Source organism: Leptinotarsa decemlineata, unplaced genomic scaffold, assembly GCF_025532065.1.
Source record: "Leptinotarsa decemlineata unplaced genomic scaffold, Ldec_3_MD MMD2_P_RNA_scaffold_2, whole genome shotgun sequence".
Taxonomy (NCBI): Eukaryota; Metazoa; Arthropoda; class Insecta; order Coleoptera; family Chrysomelidae; genus Leptinotarsa; species Leptinotarsa decemlineata.
This window is the reverse complement of record NW_027412529.1, coordinates 1,760,172-1,776,817: the sequence shown is the minus strand read 5'-3', so window position 1 is coordinate 1,776,817 and position 16,646 is coordinate 1,760,172. Positions and strand designations below refer to the sequence as shown.

General features: G+C 36.3%; 2 protein-coding genes across 4 annotated transcripts; both read right to left on the bottom strand.

Annotated features, from left to right (window-relative positions):
• Window positions 1-2,940, bottom strand: LOC111506499 (uncharacterized). Its single transcript, XM_023161576.2, has 4 exons — window positions 2,785-2,940; window positions 2,490-2,704; window positions 524-806; window positions 1-239 (listed from the first exon to the last, which is right to left on the bottom strand). Exons 1-4 carry the CDS (start codon window positions 2,792-2,794, stop codon window positions 178-180), a joined length of 570 nt encoding a protein of 189 aa, XP_023017344.1. The 5' UTR covers window positions 2,795-2,940; the 3' UTR covers window positions 1-177.
• Window positions 2,941-9,471: 6,531 nt separating this feature from the next.
• On the bottom strand, window positions 9,472-15,930 carry LOC111506498 (serine/arginine-rich splicing factor 2). 3 transcript variants are annotated; one of them, XR_012467038.1, is made up of 5 exons: window positions 15,616-15,930; window positions 15,318-15,455; window positions 15,094-15,262; window positions 14,504-14,557; window positions 9,472-9,807 (listed from the first exon to the last, which is right to left on the bottom strand). XR_012467038.1 is itself a non-coding variant. In XM_023161575.2 (4 exons), the coding sequence occupies exons 1-3, from the start codon at window positions 15,798-15,800 to the stop codon at window positions 15,094-15,096; spliced, it is 492 nt and encodes a 163-aa protein (XP_023017343.1). In that variant the 5' UTR covers window positions 15,801-15,929; the 3' UTR covers window positions 14,127-14,557. The 3 variants fall into 3 exon arrangements, 1 of the variants encoding a protein (XP_023017343.1); XR_012467039.1 differs by having other exon boundaries at window positions 9,472-9,804; XM_023161575.2 differs by lacking the exon at window positions 9,472-9,807 and having other exon boundaries at window positions 14,127-14,557; window positions 15,616-15,929.
• Window positions 15,931-16,646: the final 716 nt, after the last annotated feature.

Genomic DNA, 16,646 nt, shown 5'->3' with positions numbered 1-16,646 from the left:
CTGGCATCAATCAGTTTATTAATACAAAACGAATAGAAATTTGAACATTTTTTTTCCTTCAGTAGATTCGTTTAAACTATCGAAAAAGACCTCTTGGGGTGAAATATGAACAAATATATGGGGAACTTCAATTAGTGATAATACATATATATATTTTATAATCGATCACTTCTATTTCTATTTTTTGCCTAAGGCTTTCCTAGTTTGGGCAGTTTTTTCTTTAGCAGCTGTGTCCTTCTCTGAAAAAGAAAAAAGTGAATGAATCACAAAGCGGTTCGAGATAATAATTTATGATAATAACAATCATACATCCAAATTTTACAGACGGTACATAAATGAAGGAAAATACAGCTTGTCAAATCTATGAAGAGACTTGAGGATCCCTGGACCATATAAAAATTTAGGGAGATTTTGCCAATCAATTACATTTCAAAAAGTTTGGAAATTTATCCCTTCATAATTGTACAGAAATTGTCACCAAGAAATTTTTCTTCAACTATGACAGCTTTGATGAACATCTTACCTTTCTGTTCGGCTTCTCTTCTCTTTTTTGCATCTTCCCTCTGTTGCTTGATGATTGCTAACCTGGCAAGGTCAGCTCTAGCCTGATCGGTTTTACCTTCAGCATGCAATTTTTGGTAATGAGCCTGAGCTTTTTGCTTCTCAATTTCTTCTCTCTCTCGCCTAGACAACGTAGGCTTGGCATCAAGATCGGTCGAGTTGAGGGTTGCCAGTTTCTTCGTTTTTTTTTGTACCCTGTTTGGGTTTTCTATTTCGATAAGTTTAGATACCCCTTTGCCCTTGGCCTAAAAGTAATTATAATAATGAGGCACATAATTGTTTAGAGAAATTTGAGTTGCTGGTCATGATCAACATCGAGTCATTTAGCCTCGAAAATATATGCGGGGAATCAATCGAAGTTGGTCAATTTAAATGATTATAATAGAATACTTGAATATTATACAAGACATCATACATACCAAGTGTATTAAACTCATCAGACTAGTCAAATAATAAGAAGCTAATCTACAAATGAATTTTACATACAATAGTCAGTTTCACAATAGTAAAGATATCAGGAAATATAAAATTCTTCAACATTATTAAATACTTTTTCAAAAAGGAAATTTCTCAGTTGATTTTTGAAGAGAATGTCATTCAGATTCACATCTACTATACATCTTATTTCATTGCAACATTTGATAAGAATATGCTTTGGTGAATTTTCACAGACTGATAACCTTGCATAGGGATGTCGAAGTCTTTCTATATTACAAGTATTTTACATATGAGTGTCCTCATTCCTCATTAGTTCATTTTGGTATTTTCCAATGTACATAATCAGCATGGAAGGGTTAGTTTAGTATATGGGCATTCTTGAATAAAGGTTTACATGTTGTAGTTGGATAAGCATGACACATTGTTGTTATTATCCTTTCTTTGCCATATTGCAAAGTAGACTGAACCTTCCCAAAATATAATAGTCTCAAGATGTCTGCCGATACAATATCTCCCAGATATTTTATTATATAGCATGTAGGGCTCAGTTTTGAACATATGGTGTTTCTGTGCTTCCTATGTTAGCCCAACTATTAAACGTAACGCCTAAGAACTTAGCCCCACTTTCATTGGAGTAAGTTAAAAATGTTTATTGAATTTGACGACCATTTCTCTAGTGGATAATTTTCTTTTGCTTTCTCTTTTAAGGAAATTTCTGTAGCTTGGTTGGGTTTCTTTTTCAGTAGATTAACCAACCGCCATGTTGTTGTCGTTTTATAAATCGAACTGGCTATTATCAGATCGATTCTTTTTTTTATTTTTATTACAACTGTTGCCTGTATCTTTTTGTCAAGCGCTGGCTGATTTCTCTGTATCGTGCATCTACATTAGCTATTTGAGAATATAATGTAACCAATTCATTTATTTTGATAGTTTCATCCGTTGCTATGACTTTGTTTTGAATCGACCATGATTAAGGCATCTCAAAATGAATTAACATAGTAGTACTTGTGATACACTGTTTGGAACCTTTGGTGTAGTAATGACTGGAGTTTTAAATCCCTACAGCAAACCTTTATTTCTAACACCTCGACACCTGTTTCGATCACCAAGTGATCATCTTCAGGAGGAAGATTAAACAGTTTAATCTTCCTCTTGAAGTACCATAAGAGAAGTTGCTGAGGATGTCGACATATCGGTTGGATCATGCCATGCTTTTTTATGCAGACACTGTCTGTTAAATAGAACATTAGAAGAAATCTTGATTTTATATTTCTATGAGTAAATTGATGACGAAGATATAACGTTCGTAACACTAAGACAGTTTTGATGAACTATAACTTAAAAACTAGTACATAGAGGAAAAGCCACACGGAATCTCCCCTTTAGTCAAATTCATGTATTCTTTCTTGCTGCAAGATCAGATATCCATCTCATATACCAGTTGTACGATGTCTTCTGAAAATATAGAAGGTCAAAACTTTACTTACGTCTTCATCCTCGCTGCTTTCCTCAGATTCGCTGCCCGATTCGGATCCTTCACTGATCTTTTTATCTCCAGCAGCTTCGTCTTCAGATTCTTCACTACTGCTCATTCCTTGCTGTTGCCTCCATCTTTTTTTCTGCTCTTCTTTCTTCCTTTCCTCTTCCAATTCCTCGGGGTTCGTAAACCTACGATTGCGACCCTTGTGGTTGGTAAATTTTCCTTAAAAAATGACCACATTTCAGCGATATTTTGTTAATTGGATGATGAAATAGTTTTTCATCGATGTTGCCGAAACTCACCTCTAGGCATTTTGGTCTGATGAATTTATGAACAAAGCAACTACAATTTGACGAAATATGAACGTATCATGAACACAATCACAAAATTTAATAAATTATTTGACTGACACCACACACAAATTAGTAATGCGTTAATGCATGAAATAATTTACGCAGAATCGTGGTCCTTCATTAAAAAATATTATGGCTTCAGTCGCTGGGATTGTTTACCAATGATAATAAATATGGCAGAACTAGGCCACAGAATAGTTCACAATTACTATTCTGTCACTAGGCTTGCGAACTCTGGAAAATAATATGAAACATGAAACTAAATGCGTTTTCTGGCCCTCATACACAGATTGAAATATTTTAATCTGCGATGATTCAAAACTAGCGTGAGGTTGGTTTTGAAACGAAATTTGACGTCACGTTACGTCAGTTTCTGTTTTATTTTGATCGTTATAGTTTATAGTGCTGAGAAGTTTTTATAAAATAAGTTGTAATAATGTACAAAATGAAGCTGGGAAATTATTGTATGTACAAATCCGATTCTAATTGAGGTAAGAGAAAATTGAAAAGTTTGTTTTTATTATTGAATTTGACATCTGACACAAATTGCATAATTCTATTCTGGCGAATCTTATAATTAATGACGTCACTACGAATCGTTTTTGAATACATGCTCGAGTACGATTAAACGTCAAATTCACAGAATACCCATGAATACGTTTTAAATCATAATTGATATGACGTCATCGTTTCAACGCCAGAATGAATGTATTTGAATCACAGACAAATACGGTTTGAATACATGAGCGCCAGAAAACGGCTATTAATTTCGTGAATAAGCATGTCATCATAAAAAATTGACCAGAGAGGGTCCCTAATATGCCAGAAAATCATCTTTTTTTCACTACTAACCTGAGAAATTGCTATTATTTACTCCATTCCCCTAAGGAGAATTGATATTTCTCACCCTTGGTAAATCATAATAATAAAAAACATACTATTTTCTGCGACGGGGAAAAAGTTTGGCATTTTATCTGTGATGATGTTGTCAATATCAAGTGCTATAAATGTTCCGGTACCATGGAAATAGTAACCAGGGGATTTAGGATTAAGCACTCAAATCGCCGAGTGACGACTGAACTGTGGTAAACCTAAGGCATTTAACGTTTAATTTTCTAAATCAAAATGGTTCAATGTTGTTTTGATAGTAGTGCAAACAAAAATAAGGCTTTTTTTGAGTGAAATTTCATGGGCAAGTTAATAAAATATCGTATGTTTACGTTCGAAACCATTTGTCTGAAGTTGGCAACCAGGTTATTATTTATGGATTTGTTGTGAAGTCTCTTAAAACTTGCACATTGTCGTCAGTGCATTGATAGCTTGTTTTCCAATGGAACCACCTCTGTTTATACTCTATTATTATAAGGGTAGTTTAATTTATCCACCAATATACCTACTGTAAGTATAAGTACTTTTTCACTTCATGTCCCAAAAACAGGATTTTGTTTTTTTCGATTATTTTATACAATGCAATGCAGATTTACGGACCACACCCGATAGAACGTTGCCTTTATCGAAATCAATTTGTGGGCAAGGCTTTTCAAACTACCAATTCCATTTCAAAGGAAAAAAGTTCTTGCAAAGATTTTCAAAAAAGAAAAGTTGTATCTTCAATTGAGAACATTTAGCGTCATTTCTCAAACACAAACTATAGGTGAGAATATTTCACAACAGTGGTATATGCGTTGACTGCGAGGGCAAAGTTTATATCTCGAAGACTTAGCAACAACTGAATGCCGAGCTACGTATTCACTAGTATTTATAATTTCAGATGAAGCTCGGGGTAATGGCGCGGATAGAGGTGGAGGCGATGGTGGGGTGTACATGCAAATGATCACTTCCGATTGGTCCGCACTCTAGCTGGGTCGTTCTGATTGGTCTACTAGTGCATTGCAGTGTGGGATGTAGTACCGATCAATGGGGAGTGAACATTTGCGTGGGCACCTCATTATCGTCCCCACAACAGCCCCACTGTCACCCTCGTAAATTATGAATATGATTCACGTATTCTCTTTAATCCAATGGGAATATGTCTCAAATAAATGTTTTGTCTACACTGACTTCCCAAAATATCTTTTGCGAAATTACTTTTTTACCTAGAGATATAATTGGGCATATCTATTCGCAGCCTCACCCAGAATATGGCCAAGGTTTACTAGATGTGGTTCAATAATTGAAAGACATTTGCATAAATTTTCAATAGACCTTCGACTAATAACCTACCTATGCAGTTGTCCAGGATTTGGCCTCATCTCACTTTCTACGAATTGTTGTTTCTACGTTTCTTTTGTTATTTTCTATCATACTTTCAACCAGAGTGTTCGAAAACGAGCTCTAAAAAGAATAATGTCATGGAATAACGTATCCAAGAAACAGTCAGATTTTCAATAAACAATTTTAAAAAACGCAACACGTGTTTCGTAAGTAAATGACCTAAATTCTTGACTCTATGCATTTCTGAACATTCTAAAAGATTGAGTTTCAAACATTTCTCTTCTAAATGTAACACGTCATAGTCGTGATTGAACTCATGTACTTCTACTAAAAGATGGTATGCAAATGTGGAATTAGTCTTTCCATTCAAAAAACTACTAATATGATATTTAGTTCTTTGGGGAAAAGGTCTACATGTTTGGCCAATATTAAGTTGTATCTTTATTGTTTTTAATAACTTTGCAAGTCACGCCCAAACATTAATTTTTGAAAAAACGACCAATATTATCAGTGTGTCCTAAAGCGAACGCTATAAAAATGCAGCTATGTAACATATAGTCAAATAAACTACTATATGGTACAGTTTCTTGAACTGACCTGGCCCAAGAGTTGTTTTCAGTTCTCTCAGAAAATTACTTTCCGACAGTGGAATTAAATACATGTTTATTATTTTCGATATTTCTAGAACAATCCTTTTTATCTGCCATATGGCAATTCCAACAACCCGATAAGATTTAAGTTATTTTTTGTTTATAAAAACTACAAAAAAATGTCAGTACGACAACGAACATCATTGTTCAGTTAGAATATTCTCATTTAGTTTTCGGTTTTACTAGCAGAAAGGTACCACGTCAACAATCTCTAAAATGGTCAATTCTCGTCCATTGGAAGAAAAAATTGAAGCGACTTTTATTTACGGTGCGACGCGTAACTTTCACAAGACCGAAAGGATTTTCAATTAACGTTTTCCGAATCGTCCTATCTGTAGAAAATCTATGAGGGAACTTGTATCCCATTTCACAACTACCGGTAGTGTACATAATAAAAAGCCCCCAGGTCATCCGTCCATTCCAGAAGAACAGCAAGTGCAAAAAATTGATGAGATGGTAGTAAATCCTGAACAGTCTACTTATTCCGTCGCGAATGTTTGTGAGATGTCTCCTTCTACTGTGTGGAGACTTTTGAAGAGGAATATGTATCATCCATACAAAATTAAAATGGTACACCAATTAACTGAAGATAACCCAGATCGAAGAAGAAATTCCTACCAAATCATGATGGAAACCATTGCAAGGCATCCTACATATCTCCACAATATTTGTTTTAGTGACGAATGTACATTTTTTTTAAACGGCTATGTTCACAGACAAAATTGCCTCTATTGATCAAAATTCAACATGGGAACTGTATTTGAAATCCTGGAAACTACTGTTGACCCTCTCATCACTGAAATCATCGAAGCGAATCCTAATGAATTCGATATGGAGTACCACCATATTACTCCAGACAAGTAAAAAACTTTTTGGATACTACTTTTACCGGTCGTTGGACTGGCCGTCGAGGTCTTACAGAATGGCCAGCCCGCTCGCCAGATTTGACACCTTTGATTTTTTTATGGGGCTATTTGAAACAAAAGGTGTACAAAACTGAACCTGCTTCAATATTAGATATACGGCAAGGAAAGAGAATAATAAATATTTGTAGAGATATTGATGTTACTGTGTTCGAAAATGTTCGGCGTGAAATATCGGATAGGCTGTTCATATGTCAAGAAGTTCAAGGCAACCATTTCGAGCATCTTCTGAACTGAACTCTAGCTTATTACCTCATATTATGTAGTTAAACGTCAATGTATTCAGGCAATTATTAAATGTTCAGCTATTTTGTAGTAGTTGAAGATATTTTGTCAGGAGCTTCAAAAAGATATGTCATAAGACCCCCTTTCCATTTAATTTTCTCCCAGATGGCCCCCAGTCGCCATCTTGAAAGTTTCAGCTGTCAATTTCATTTCTAAATAAAGTATTCATGCATTAATTTCATTATCTCAAATTTCAATGTTTTGAGTTGACCCGTTGAAAAAATAGAAAGGGGGCATTAAAGAAAAGCTCTGTATAAAGCATCGAATATGTAGATTTTAGTTAGCATAGACACTTCTGAAGACGCTATTGTCTAACGAAACACGTGTTGCGTTTTTGCAAAACTGTTCAGTGAAAATCTGACAGTGAAGTATTTCTCAAATATGGAGAGATCAAGAGAAAGTGAACTCATTTCCTCTCACAAAGACACCATCCATTGCAACAGAATACCTTTGGGAGCCTCATTCATCTTGGGTCTTCTGTATTACTATAACGATATGTATATATTTCCTAAAGTTGACTCTTGCATCCCAAAATTGTATAAGGTGTCCTGTAATTGGGTCTAGTGCCTGTTTGGACAATAAAAGTTTGTTTCTGTCGATTCTATGAATGACGTACCTATTCGTAAGAAGAAATGTCCAGTGACGGCTCCTGTATTGGAGAACAGGGGAGGCTTAAGTCATAAAGACTATATACATACAGAAAAGCCCACCGGAGGCGCGAACATTTTCTTGTTGTTGCAAGCTTTGCTTAATACTAAAGTTAGAGAATGGGCATGACAATGCGTAAAAAGTTCATGAGGAGCTATGGACTTTATTTTAGTTTGTAAACCATTTAAATGGCCGGCCATGACCGCAGCCACATCATAGGTTTGCGCAATTAACTTTTGCCTAAAATTATAGGTGTCACACTTACGAATTGAAAAATTAAACAAATCGACAGCTGTGCGCCCAGATGAAACATCATGAAAACCCATGAAACGTTCTACCACATTACCATCTTTGACATATCTAAAAACGATTGAAAGTTGTGATGTACAGGTAATATAGGTAGTTTCATCAATTTCCCATGCAAAAAAAAAGAAACACTTTCAATCTCCTTGCTTATATTTTCCTTAATGCCTATAAGCTCATTTTGGATGGTTTTTGAGGTGCCCGAAAGAACGCTACTGTTTAAAAAAGTTCCAAATTGTGAATCATATTTGCCCCATAACATTAAAAGTTCCTTGTAATTGCCGCGATTAATCGAATCTTCGGTTCCATCGTGTCTGCGAAAAGCTAATTCTTGCGAACCCAAATAAATCGTAATATCGATAAGTCTTTTAAAATTCGACCGATTTTCCCTAACCTGATTATTAAAAGAAATTATGACCTCTTTTTGAGCTGTATCTAAAGCTGTTGCTATATTTTGTTTGCTAAACAATTCTAATTTACAAGACGAAAATATATGCTCCTCAGATTCAAAATGTCTTTCTGTAGAACGAGGTGAATTTTTTTAATCGGAGTATCCTTATTTAGACCACGTTTGGTATTCGGTTGTACGGAAAATAAAACACAGGGCTAACATAAAAGTTTTTCTCGTTTAATGGAACCGGTTAACCAATCGCATTTATCGTACCAACTAATATTAAATCCTCGATTTTGTCGATTATCTGATGTTTAATTGAAATCAATTAAGGCCTTCCCAGAGTTTTAATAATGTAAAATTTATTATCATAACATAAAGACTTAAAATTATTTGTCAGCAACCAATCGACTACATCGTCAGATTTTTCAATTTCGTCCAATTTATCCATAATAAATGAAAAAAAAAACTTACCGAAAAAGTGAAAACCTGAAAACACCTTGAAATTGAAAAAAAAACACTTCAAAACACATTAAAAATATTACCAAAAAGCACTGCTATAAGACAATACTGCCTGTTTTATAAACATAACAAATATCATCAATAAACACTAAAACGATTTACCGAAATATTTTTCAGTCCCGGTCCGTCACGGCATCCCGTCCGAATAATTAAATAAAAAAGAAACGCAGTCGTACACTAACGGAGATCAACTGGAGGCTAGCCTCCTCTAACGCTATCATTTTTGCAACTGAAATTACAAATCGGAACGTATGTTGCTGGTTGGATGGGTCTCGTGGAGCCTGTATTTTTTAAAGCGGTCGGAGGCTTGGCTCCCTTGCATCGTATGATATTAATTGTTTCGGGTTGATGGTTTATTCGTTATTCATTCATGGACGGTGCGTTTGAGTTTTGTTGATGCAGTGTGGTACGTACTACGTAGTGAGTGATAGTGTTTTTTAGGGCATATTATGTATTTATATTAAAAATTAATGGTAAAGTAATGATAACCAAGCATTTTTAGAAAAAAATAATCATAATTATTTGTCAATATCTTTTAATTTATTGCGATGAATAGCCTCAAATTTTATGGGGAGGCTAAGCCTCCCTTGCCTCCTCTGACGAGCCGCAGCTGGAAATGTCAACACTTTCTCGTACTGACTTGTCTTTCAAGGACAGTGGCGCAATGTATTCGTGGCACCACTGCCGTTAGTCAAAACAGCGCTGTCCGAAGTTTGATACCGAACGCTTTGTTTTTAGACCCTGGTTTCATCTGGATAAAACGATCAAATGACTGTGTTACCGGTGTCTCTTCAAGTTACCCCCCAAACTGAATTCGCGGACGTTAGTTTCAAGTTAGTGGAGCAGGGCCGGTGCTCTGATCAATGCATAAAAAATAGCTCTCGGTGAGCCCAGTAAGCGTGGTCTCCACAAGATCAGCATTCGCACCTATCTCTCTCCCTCTTTATCTCCTACACCCGCAAACCCGCCGCAACATTCTCTCGCAACTTTTGGCTGCCACAGCTACTCTGCCACAGCACCAAATCAGCCGCACCTGCTGTGCATAGAAAATCCATTAGTATCTTTGAATTCTCAACTGTTTTCAATGTGTGTTTACAAGTACCTCTAGTAAGAAAAGTCGATGTCTTCTCTCCTTATGGAGTCTTTTGTCGTTTCATTAGATAGGAAAGCGCCATCTGTAGGATAGTTATCAAAGATAAACGAAGCTTCCAAAGGAGGAATGTTGCAGAACTAAGCTTAGACATCGACGAACGAGATTCTTCCACTGCAAGACAAATCTGGGCTCTGGTTACGATCATTTGCCTTGCACTGAAAGCGAATCTTGTTTGGCCGTCGATGTCAATGGCTTTGGGAGCTTCGTTCATCATTGATATTCATGCGTCGTTTCCATAGACAGCATCTTCATAAGGAAGACCTCATCTCCTGTTCTTACTTAGGCTTATCCTTAAGGACAGTCGAGTCTAACAATTCATTCGTGGTTCAGTATGGTGTTCGATCACGAATGCTTTGTTTTTGTGCTTTGGTTTCGTCTAGTGGCTTTTGTGTATGGTTGCTCTTGAAAGAGTATGAAAGAAATAATCGATTGAAGAATAATTTTTTTAAAATTTTTGTACACTTTTATTCAATAAACGCTAGCGCTATAACTCTGTTTAACATGTATGCACAGTATCCGATAAACTTGTTCAGAACTAACTGATGGATGTAGCCATTACTACGTGGTAGATCATCATAAAAAATGAGAAATGAAACTTTGTTTTTTTACCACTTTTATTAGTTTATCGAGTTAACTGTATTTGTTTGAAAATGTCCTTGTAGGACAAAACTGCAGTAATGTTAGTTAACAGGTGATTTTTAGGAGGTATAGGATTTGATTTTCAAAACAACACAAACATTTTGAAGATGATTTCATGCAAATGATGTCCGCGGCTCCGCTTTAGACGGCCCATGCGCAAGGTCCAATTTTGGAATACTCTCTCTAACATATCGACCGGTATTTCACGTATAAATGTTTCAATATTGGCTTCCAGAGCGTTAGTCGTTGCTAGTTTATCCCTGTAGACATGAGCCTAAACATGACCCCACAAGAAATAATCCAAAGGCGTTAAATCACACGATCTAGGCGGCCAACTGTCGGGCCCCAAACGTGAGATAAACTGTTCACCGAAGGCGACTCTTAATTGGACCATTGTTTCGCGTGCCGTGTGGCACCGTCTTGTTGGAAACACATGTCCAATTCTTCCATTTTGGGCAACAAAAAGTCATCACTCATCACACGGTAGCGCTCGCCATTCACCGTAACGTTCCGGCCATTGTCGTCTTTGAAGTACGGCCCAATGATGCTACCGACCCATAATCCACACCAAACAGTGACTTTTTCGGGAAGCATCGGTAGCTCTTGCAATGCTTGTGGCTCCTGATGCGGCATTTTGCTTGTTAACGTATCCATTCAATCAGAAATGAGCCTCGTCGCTGAACACAAGTTTTCTATTAAAATGTGAATCTTCCTCCAACTTTGCCAACACCCATTCACCAAATGTTAGACGTTGTGGGAGGTCGTGTGGCTTCAATTCTTGCACCAGCTGTATCTTTCAAGGTTTTACACCCGAATCCTTTCGCAAAATTTTCCACGTAGTGGAGTAACAGAGGACCGATTGTTGCGAACGGCGGCGAATCGACATTACACGGTCATCACGAACACTGGCGGATACAGCCACAATATTTTCTTCGATCCTCACTTTACGTACGCGTGTAGGTGGTTTAATGTCCAATAATGTAAAATGGGTTCGAAACTTAGTCACAAGCTTCCGAATAGCTCAGTAGGCCGACGAAACTGCCCATAAATTGGGAAAAGTTTGAAATGACACAAGACACGATTCACGCGTCATCTGTCAAAAACAGTGTTGCCAAAGAGATACCAGCAAAAAATCACTCATTACAAATAAAATTGGTTAAAAAGCATAGAAAGTTTCATTTCTAATGATTGTTTAGAACTCTTTCGGGGGTTAAATTATGTACTTGATACTGAGGAGATCATACGATTTAGGCATAATCAATATAGATAAGACTAAGGACGAATATAGGAAAACTCAAAAAAGTTGCTCAGTACAATCCCTTCTGTTGTGAAAATCACAAGAGAAACGTTGGTAAAACGTTCAATAAATTTCAAAATCCTCTACTGTTGTAACACATTTTAATTTTCAGGAGCCTTTAAAAAAGCTCATGCAACAACATTCATTGCTATTTAGATATAGTTCATTTTTCCTATACGAATTGTTTAATCTGTTTGTAATACACAAATTTTTTATCGTTCGTAGACTCTTTAATACTGAACAATTTCAAGTTATCAACAAACAGAAGACAATCACTATAAATGAAACATTTGACAATATATTTGATACAGTGAGAGCCTTGCGGAGCTCTCTATTTCTTATTACTTGAATGAATCAATTTGTACATGTTGTTGAGTTTTGTGACTTGACCCCGAGGTCTCAAACTACCTACTCCTCAGGTCTCATGACTGGTCTACACATGGGTCTCAATCTGTCTTCTCCCAAGCAACGACTGAGGGTTCACGGGCTCTGGTTTTCATGTCCCTAGACGAGTGGAGAGGCAGACCGAAAGTTGGGGCGAGGGTTGGTTTAGTAGTAGGAACGGGGGTTGTGACTTGCAGAAGAGAGGTGTGCAATGTTGTGAGATGTATGGCATGACATTAAAGATCTATCTCCATGAATAAGGTTATCTTCGTGAATCATCTCGTTTGTTGTGGCCGTTTTTTAATTTTAATAGATTGGCGTATCATCCTGGCCTGGAGAGTTTTTTTTCAGTGACGATGGTTTTAGTGATGAGGCTAGATCCCATTTACGGACAGCAAGCTCGTGTTCATAGGCTCTGTTGGAAACTCTTCTGTAGGTTTGGCCAATGTAAGTTCTGGAGCAGATGAAACATGGTATTTCGTACATGCCCTGGGCCTCATTAGGTTTTGTGTCCTTAGGTGTTCGCTGTTGGCTGTCAATACTGTTCTTATGTCGTGCCTCTTCAGAATTAGACTTACTTCGTCCATAACTCCATGAATATAAGAAATAAAAACATTTGCGTGGTGTGTCTGTTCTTTGGGCTGTTTGGTATGAGGGGTATCGGTTTGCTGAAGTTGGATCTTTGGGTTTGGGATAGTCGCTTTTGGCAACGGACTTTTGAGTCCGTCCAGTTCCTTAGAAACCATTGTAACTGTCATCGAGTCTGACAGACCTATGTCTGGAGAGAATTCAAAACTGAATTCAACTGGGCAAGATGAGGGTGAAACACTTTCACGTAGTGGTTGGTATAGGATGGTTTTTGGTAGACAGTGTCTGAGAATAAATAGTTGAATTTTGTGATGAGAACGTCAAGAAATAGAAGTGAGTTGTTATTATCGATTTCCATTGTGAGCTTCAGGTAGGACTGTAAGTCCTATGACTTTATGAATGTATGGGCACTTTCAAATTCATGAGGCCATATAATGAAGATGTCATCTACACTTGGTTTCAGTCTTCTATGTAAAGGTTTGCAAGAACTGGAGAGAATGGGGTGCCTTTCACTGGTTTGTAAAATTTGCCATGGGAAAGGAAATGCTGCTGAACATGCATTGGTTGAGGAAGTTGAGATCAGTGACGAGACCCACACATAGATTTAAATAATATTTATTGTCTCATGATTTTTTTTTATTGAAAGTTTTGATCAAAATTTTAGTTTGGTGTCGATCTTTGCTTTGATCGAGATTAGAAACATCCAAAAAGAAGTGATCAACAATCCCAATTTTCTGTCAAATTTCAATTTCTCCAGATATCAAAGCAAGTTATTCGGAAGAGTTTTTTGAATACAATTTCATAAGACGAATAATATGATTTTCATTTACTTTTTTTGTAAATTGCATCACTGATGCAAAATAAGACTCAGCGCAATTTATATAAAACTCCTCTGTTTTGACAACGCTTTTGCGAGGCCCATTTTCTTTGAAGAAGTGACATAGTATCAAATATGGGTTTTGCACAAAATCGAAATAAGGCCATTGAAACTTTGTCAAAGCTCATTCAAAGTTTATTTGTTTTGACCCTGTATAATGAATATGGCAAAATTGATTGAGTATAAATTGTTTTTTCTTTATGAAGGAATCACTTTTTATACCTTATAACAAGGGAGTGAAAATAAGAATACTTTGAATGCAAAAAAATCAAATGAAATTTCTAGCAGGAGTGATTTTTTGTGATCGTGAAAAATAAAAGGCGAATACTTGGTAAATACTGAAACTCTGAATATTTTTCAATATTAGATAAATACTCTACCTTCAAAGTAAAGCACTTCAACAAAAAAATAAATAAAAACGATTTAAAAGACACATTTATCAGAAAAAAATTACATCAGATAAACATTCATCCAGCTACAAATCCTCTAAGAACTATTTTATGATCCCCAAAAATTAAACATGTCTTAACCTAATGATTCTACGCAAAAATCTTCAACAAAAAAACACATTCAATTAATTCAATAAAAACATGTGCAATTGTCAAAGTTGAAAAAAACTTGGCATCTGAATAAAAACTAACCTATTGAGTTGATAATCCATGGTGAACTGATTAGATCCGTAAAAGGTAAATTACGAAAAGACAATTTGTCCTAATCTTATTCGTAAAACATTTAAACACGGAAATAAATGAAGCAAAGGGTTTGTTTCGTTAGGTCAATTTTCTGATAAATACCTTTAGAGAACAGAACAGGAGCCTATTTAACTGCACTGCCTCAGGAATCATCACCTGAAAAAATGTAATACAAAAAAACTATTATTATCAACTCTTATGAAAGCAAGCTCATGCTGAATTTTTAGGGAGGTTATATGGAGGAATAATTTGACCGTTTTGTACCGTTTTCATAAATTTAGACACTAATTACGACTGGGATATTTCTGGAAGTGATAAATTCTTGAACGACAATCTTAAAATTGGTTTTATATAAAAAAAAGTCAGTTCATCAACTATACCAAAATAAATTACCTTGATCCTTGTGGTAAGGGGTTGATCTTATGTTTACTGTCCCACGAATCCCCCACAATTTTATATGGCATGACAAAATAAATGGCCCTTTTTGATATATAAAAAGTCAATTTCGCAAAAGCCGCACAGGAATTCAGCTCCTGTGCATATAGAAGTCACTTTTTTTTTGTATGACATTCGATACAGAAACTTTTGACCCTCCAAAATTTCAGCAAGTCTACTTTCTTTCGATATTAAATCAAGGTTTTTATTTATCCTCACCCCATTCAATTATAAATGCTGTAAGTTGTTCTACCCACCTAAGACCTAGACCTCGAACGAGACTTGCTCATAGACTTCGAACGCCCTTTTCCGTCCTTGGAAGCTGGAGACCTGGACCGACCCCTGGAACTTTTGCTGTCTGATCGAGAGCGACTTCTGCTAGGTGACTTTCGGTTGCGAGACCTGGACCTACTTCTCCTGCCACCCCTAGATCGGAATTGATATATAACCAACCACGACTAAAGCTTCATGCAAATACTACCTTCTCCTTCCACGATATCTTCGTTGAGGCGATGAAGGCCTTCCGTAGCGAGCCATCTGGACTCTGAGTTCCCTTCCATCTAACATACGTCCGTCCATGGCGTCTAGCGCATCTTCAGCATCCCTCTTGTCATAGAACCTACAAACATTGAATGAGTTAAACCAGAATCGCTAGCATCAAAACGAAATTGGTGTAACGAAACTATTAAAATGACTTTCGAAGCATATTTGAGATCAAGTTTTACCCGTTATTTTCACTGAATATGAACATTTGACGAAATACCATGTTGGCGACTTACCTAACAAATGCGAATCCTCTGCTTTCCCTCGTAAAACGATCTCTCGGAATATAAATATCTCCGACTTCACCACATCGTTCAAATGCTCTTCTTAGATCTTCAACCGACGTTCGGTAGGTTAGGTTATCTACCTTCAAGGAAATCATTCCTTCGATGCGAGGTGGTGCTCTACCACCGTAACTCATTTTTAATCGAAATTATTGCCAGTATTTGTAAATTACAAACAAAACCACGCAGAGGCAATACACAAGCTAGGCGCGAACTCGGAAGAGGGAGCGCGTTCCTCGATCTTCGATGACGAAATTACAAAATGGACGATTGTCAAGATGTCAAATTCATCATTTACCACCGTTCGAAATTTAACTCGTGTACCCCGGACGACAATTGCTCTTCAAACGATTGACAGTTGACATTAAATAATTTTATTTTATATTTTAAAAGACTTTCATAAATGAAGACACTCTATATATGTAAAAGTCTGAAGTGATATATGCAAATTTTTACAAAAACTGATGGAAATTTACCGCTTATCCTAAAATTTGTACTTTTTCATACAAATTCAGAAATAATAAACCACAAGTTATAGAAAATGGACCGGTCAAAGAAGTTCCCTCTTCTGACAGTTCCTGAAAACGCAGTATTTTCAAAGATGTCTAGATCATGCAAATAGGTAACTTTCAGAAAGTTACTTGTATGTGATCAGTTTATTTTCGAATTAATGGCTTCCACTCTTTGAAAGCTTTCCACATGTTTTTGTGTAGAAATGGAGAAGTAGATAACAAAAACCTTTCTCAATAATTCATTTCTTCTACAAACATACATCCCTTTAAATTCAAGAAACATTTGTTTCGTTGTTTGACACTGATTGCGCCAAAGATATAGTATCTTATTGCGCAATATTCAAATTTTAAATTTCATTAGATAGTTACAAGCAACAGAAATTCATTTTTCCGAACTCTTATTACTTATTTCTTATTACTTATACCTCTTACTACTTTCTGATATTAATGAAGATGTATCAGCTGTATACA

Coding starts and splice junctions, on each gene's coding strand:
- LOC111506499 (XM_023161576.2), bottom strand. Junction 807..2,489: donor AAAGCAGCGAGGATGAAGAC/GTAAGTAAAGTT, acceptor AATTACTTTTAG/GCCAAGGGCAAAGGGGTATC. Junction 240..523: donor AAGAGAAGCCGAACAGAAAG/GTAAGATGTTCA, acceptor TTTCTTTTTCAG/AGAAGGACACAGCTGCTAAA.
- LOC111506498 (XM_023161575.2), bottom strand. CDS start 15,800: ATGAGTTACGGTGGTAGAGCACCACCTCGCATCGAAGGAATGATTTCC. Junction 15,456..15,615: donor AGAGGATTCGCATTTGTTAG/GTAAGTCGCCAA, acceptor CAATGTTTGTAG/GTTCTATGACAAGAGGGATG. Junction 15,263..15,317: donor AGATATCGTGGAAGGAGAAG/GTAGTATTTGCA, acceptor ATTCCGATCTAG/GGGTGGCAGGAGAAGTAGGT.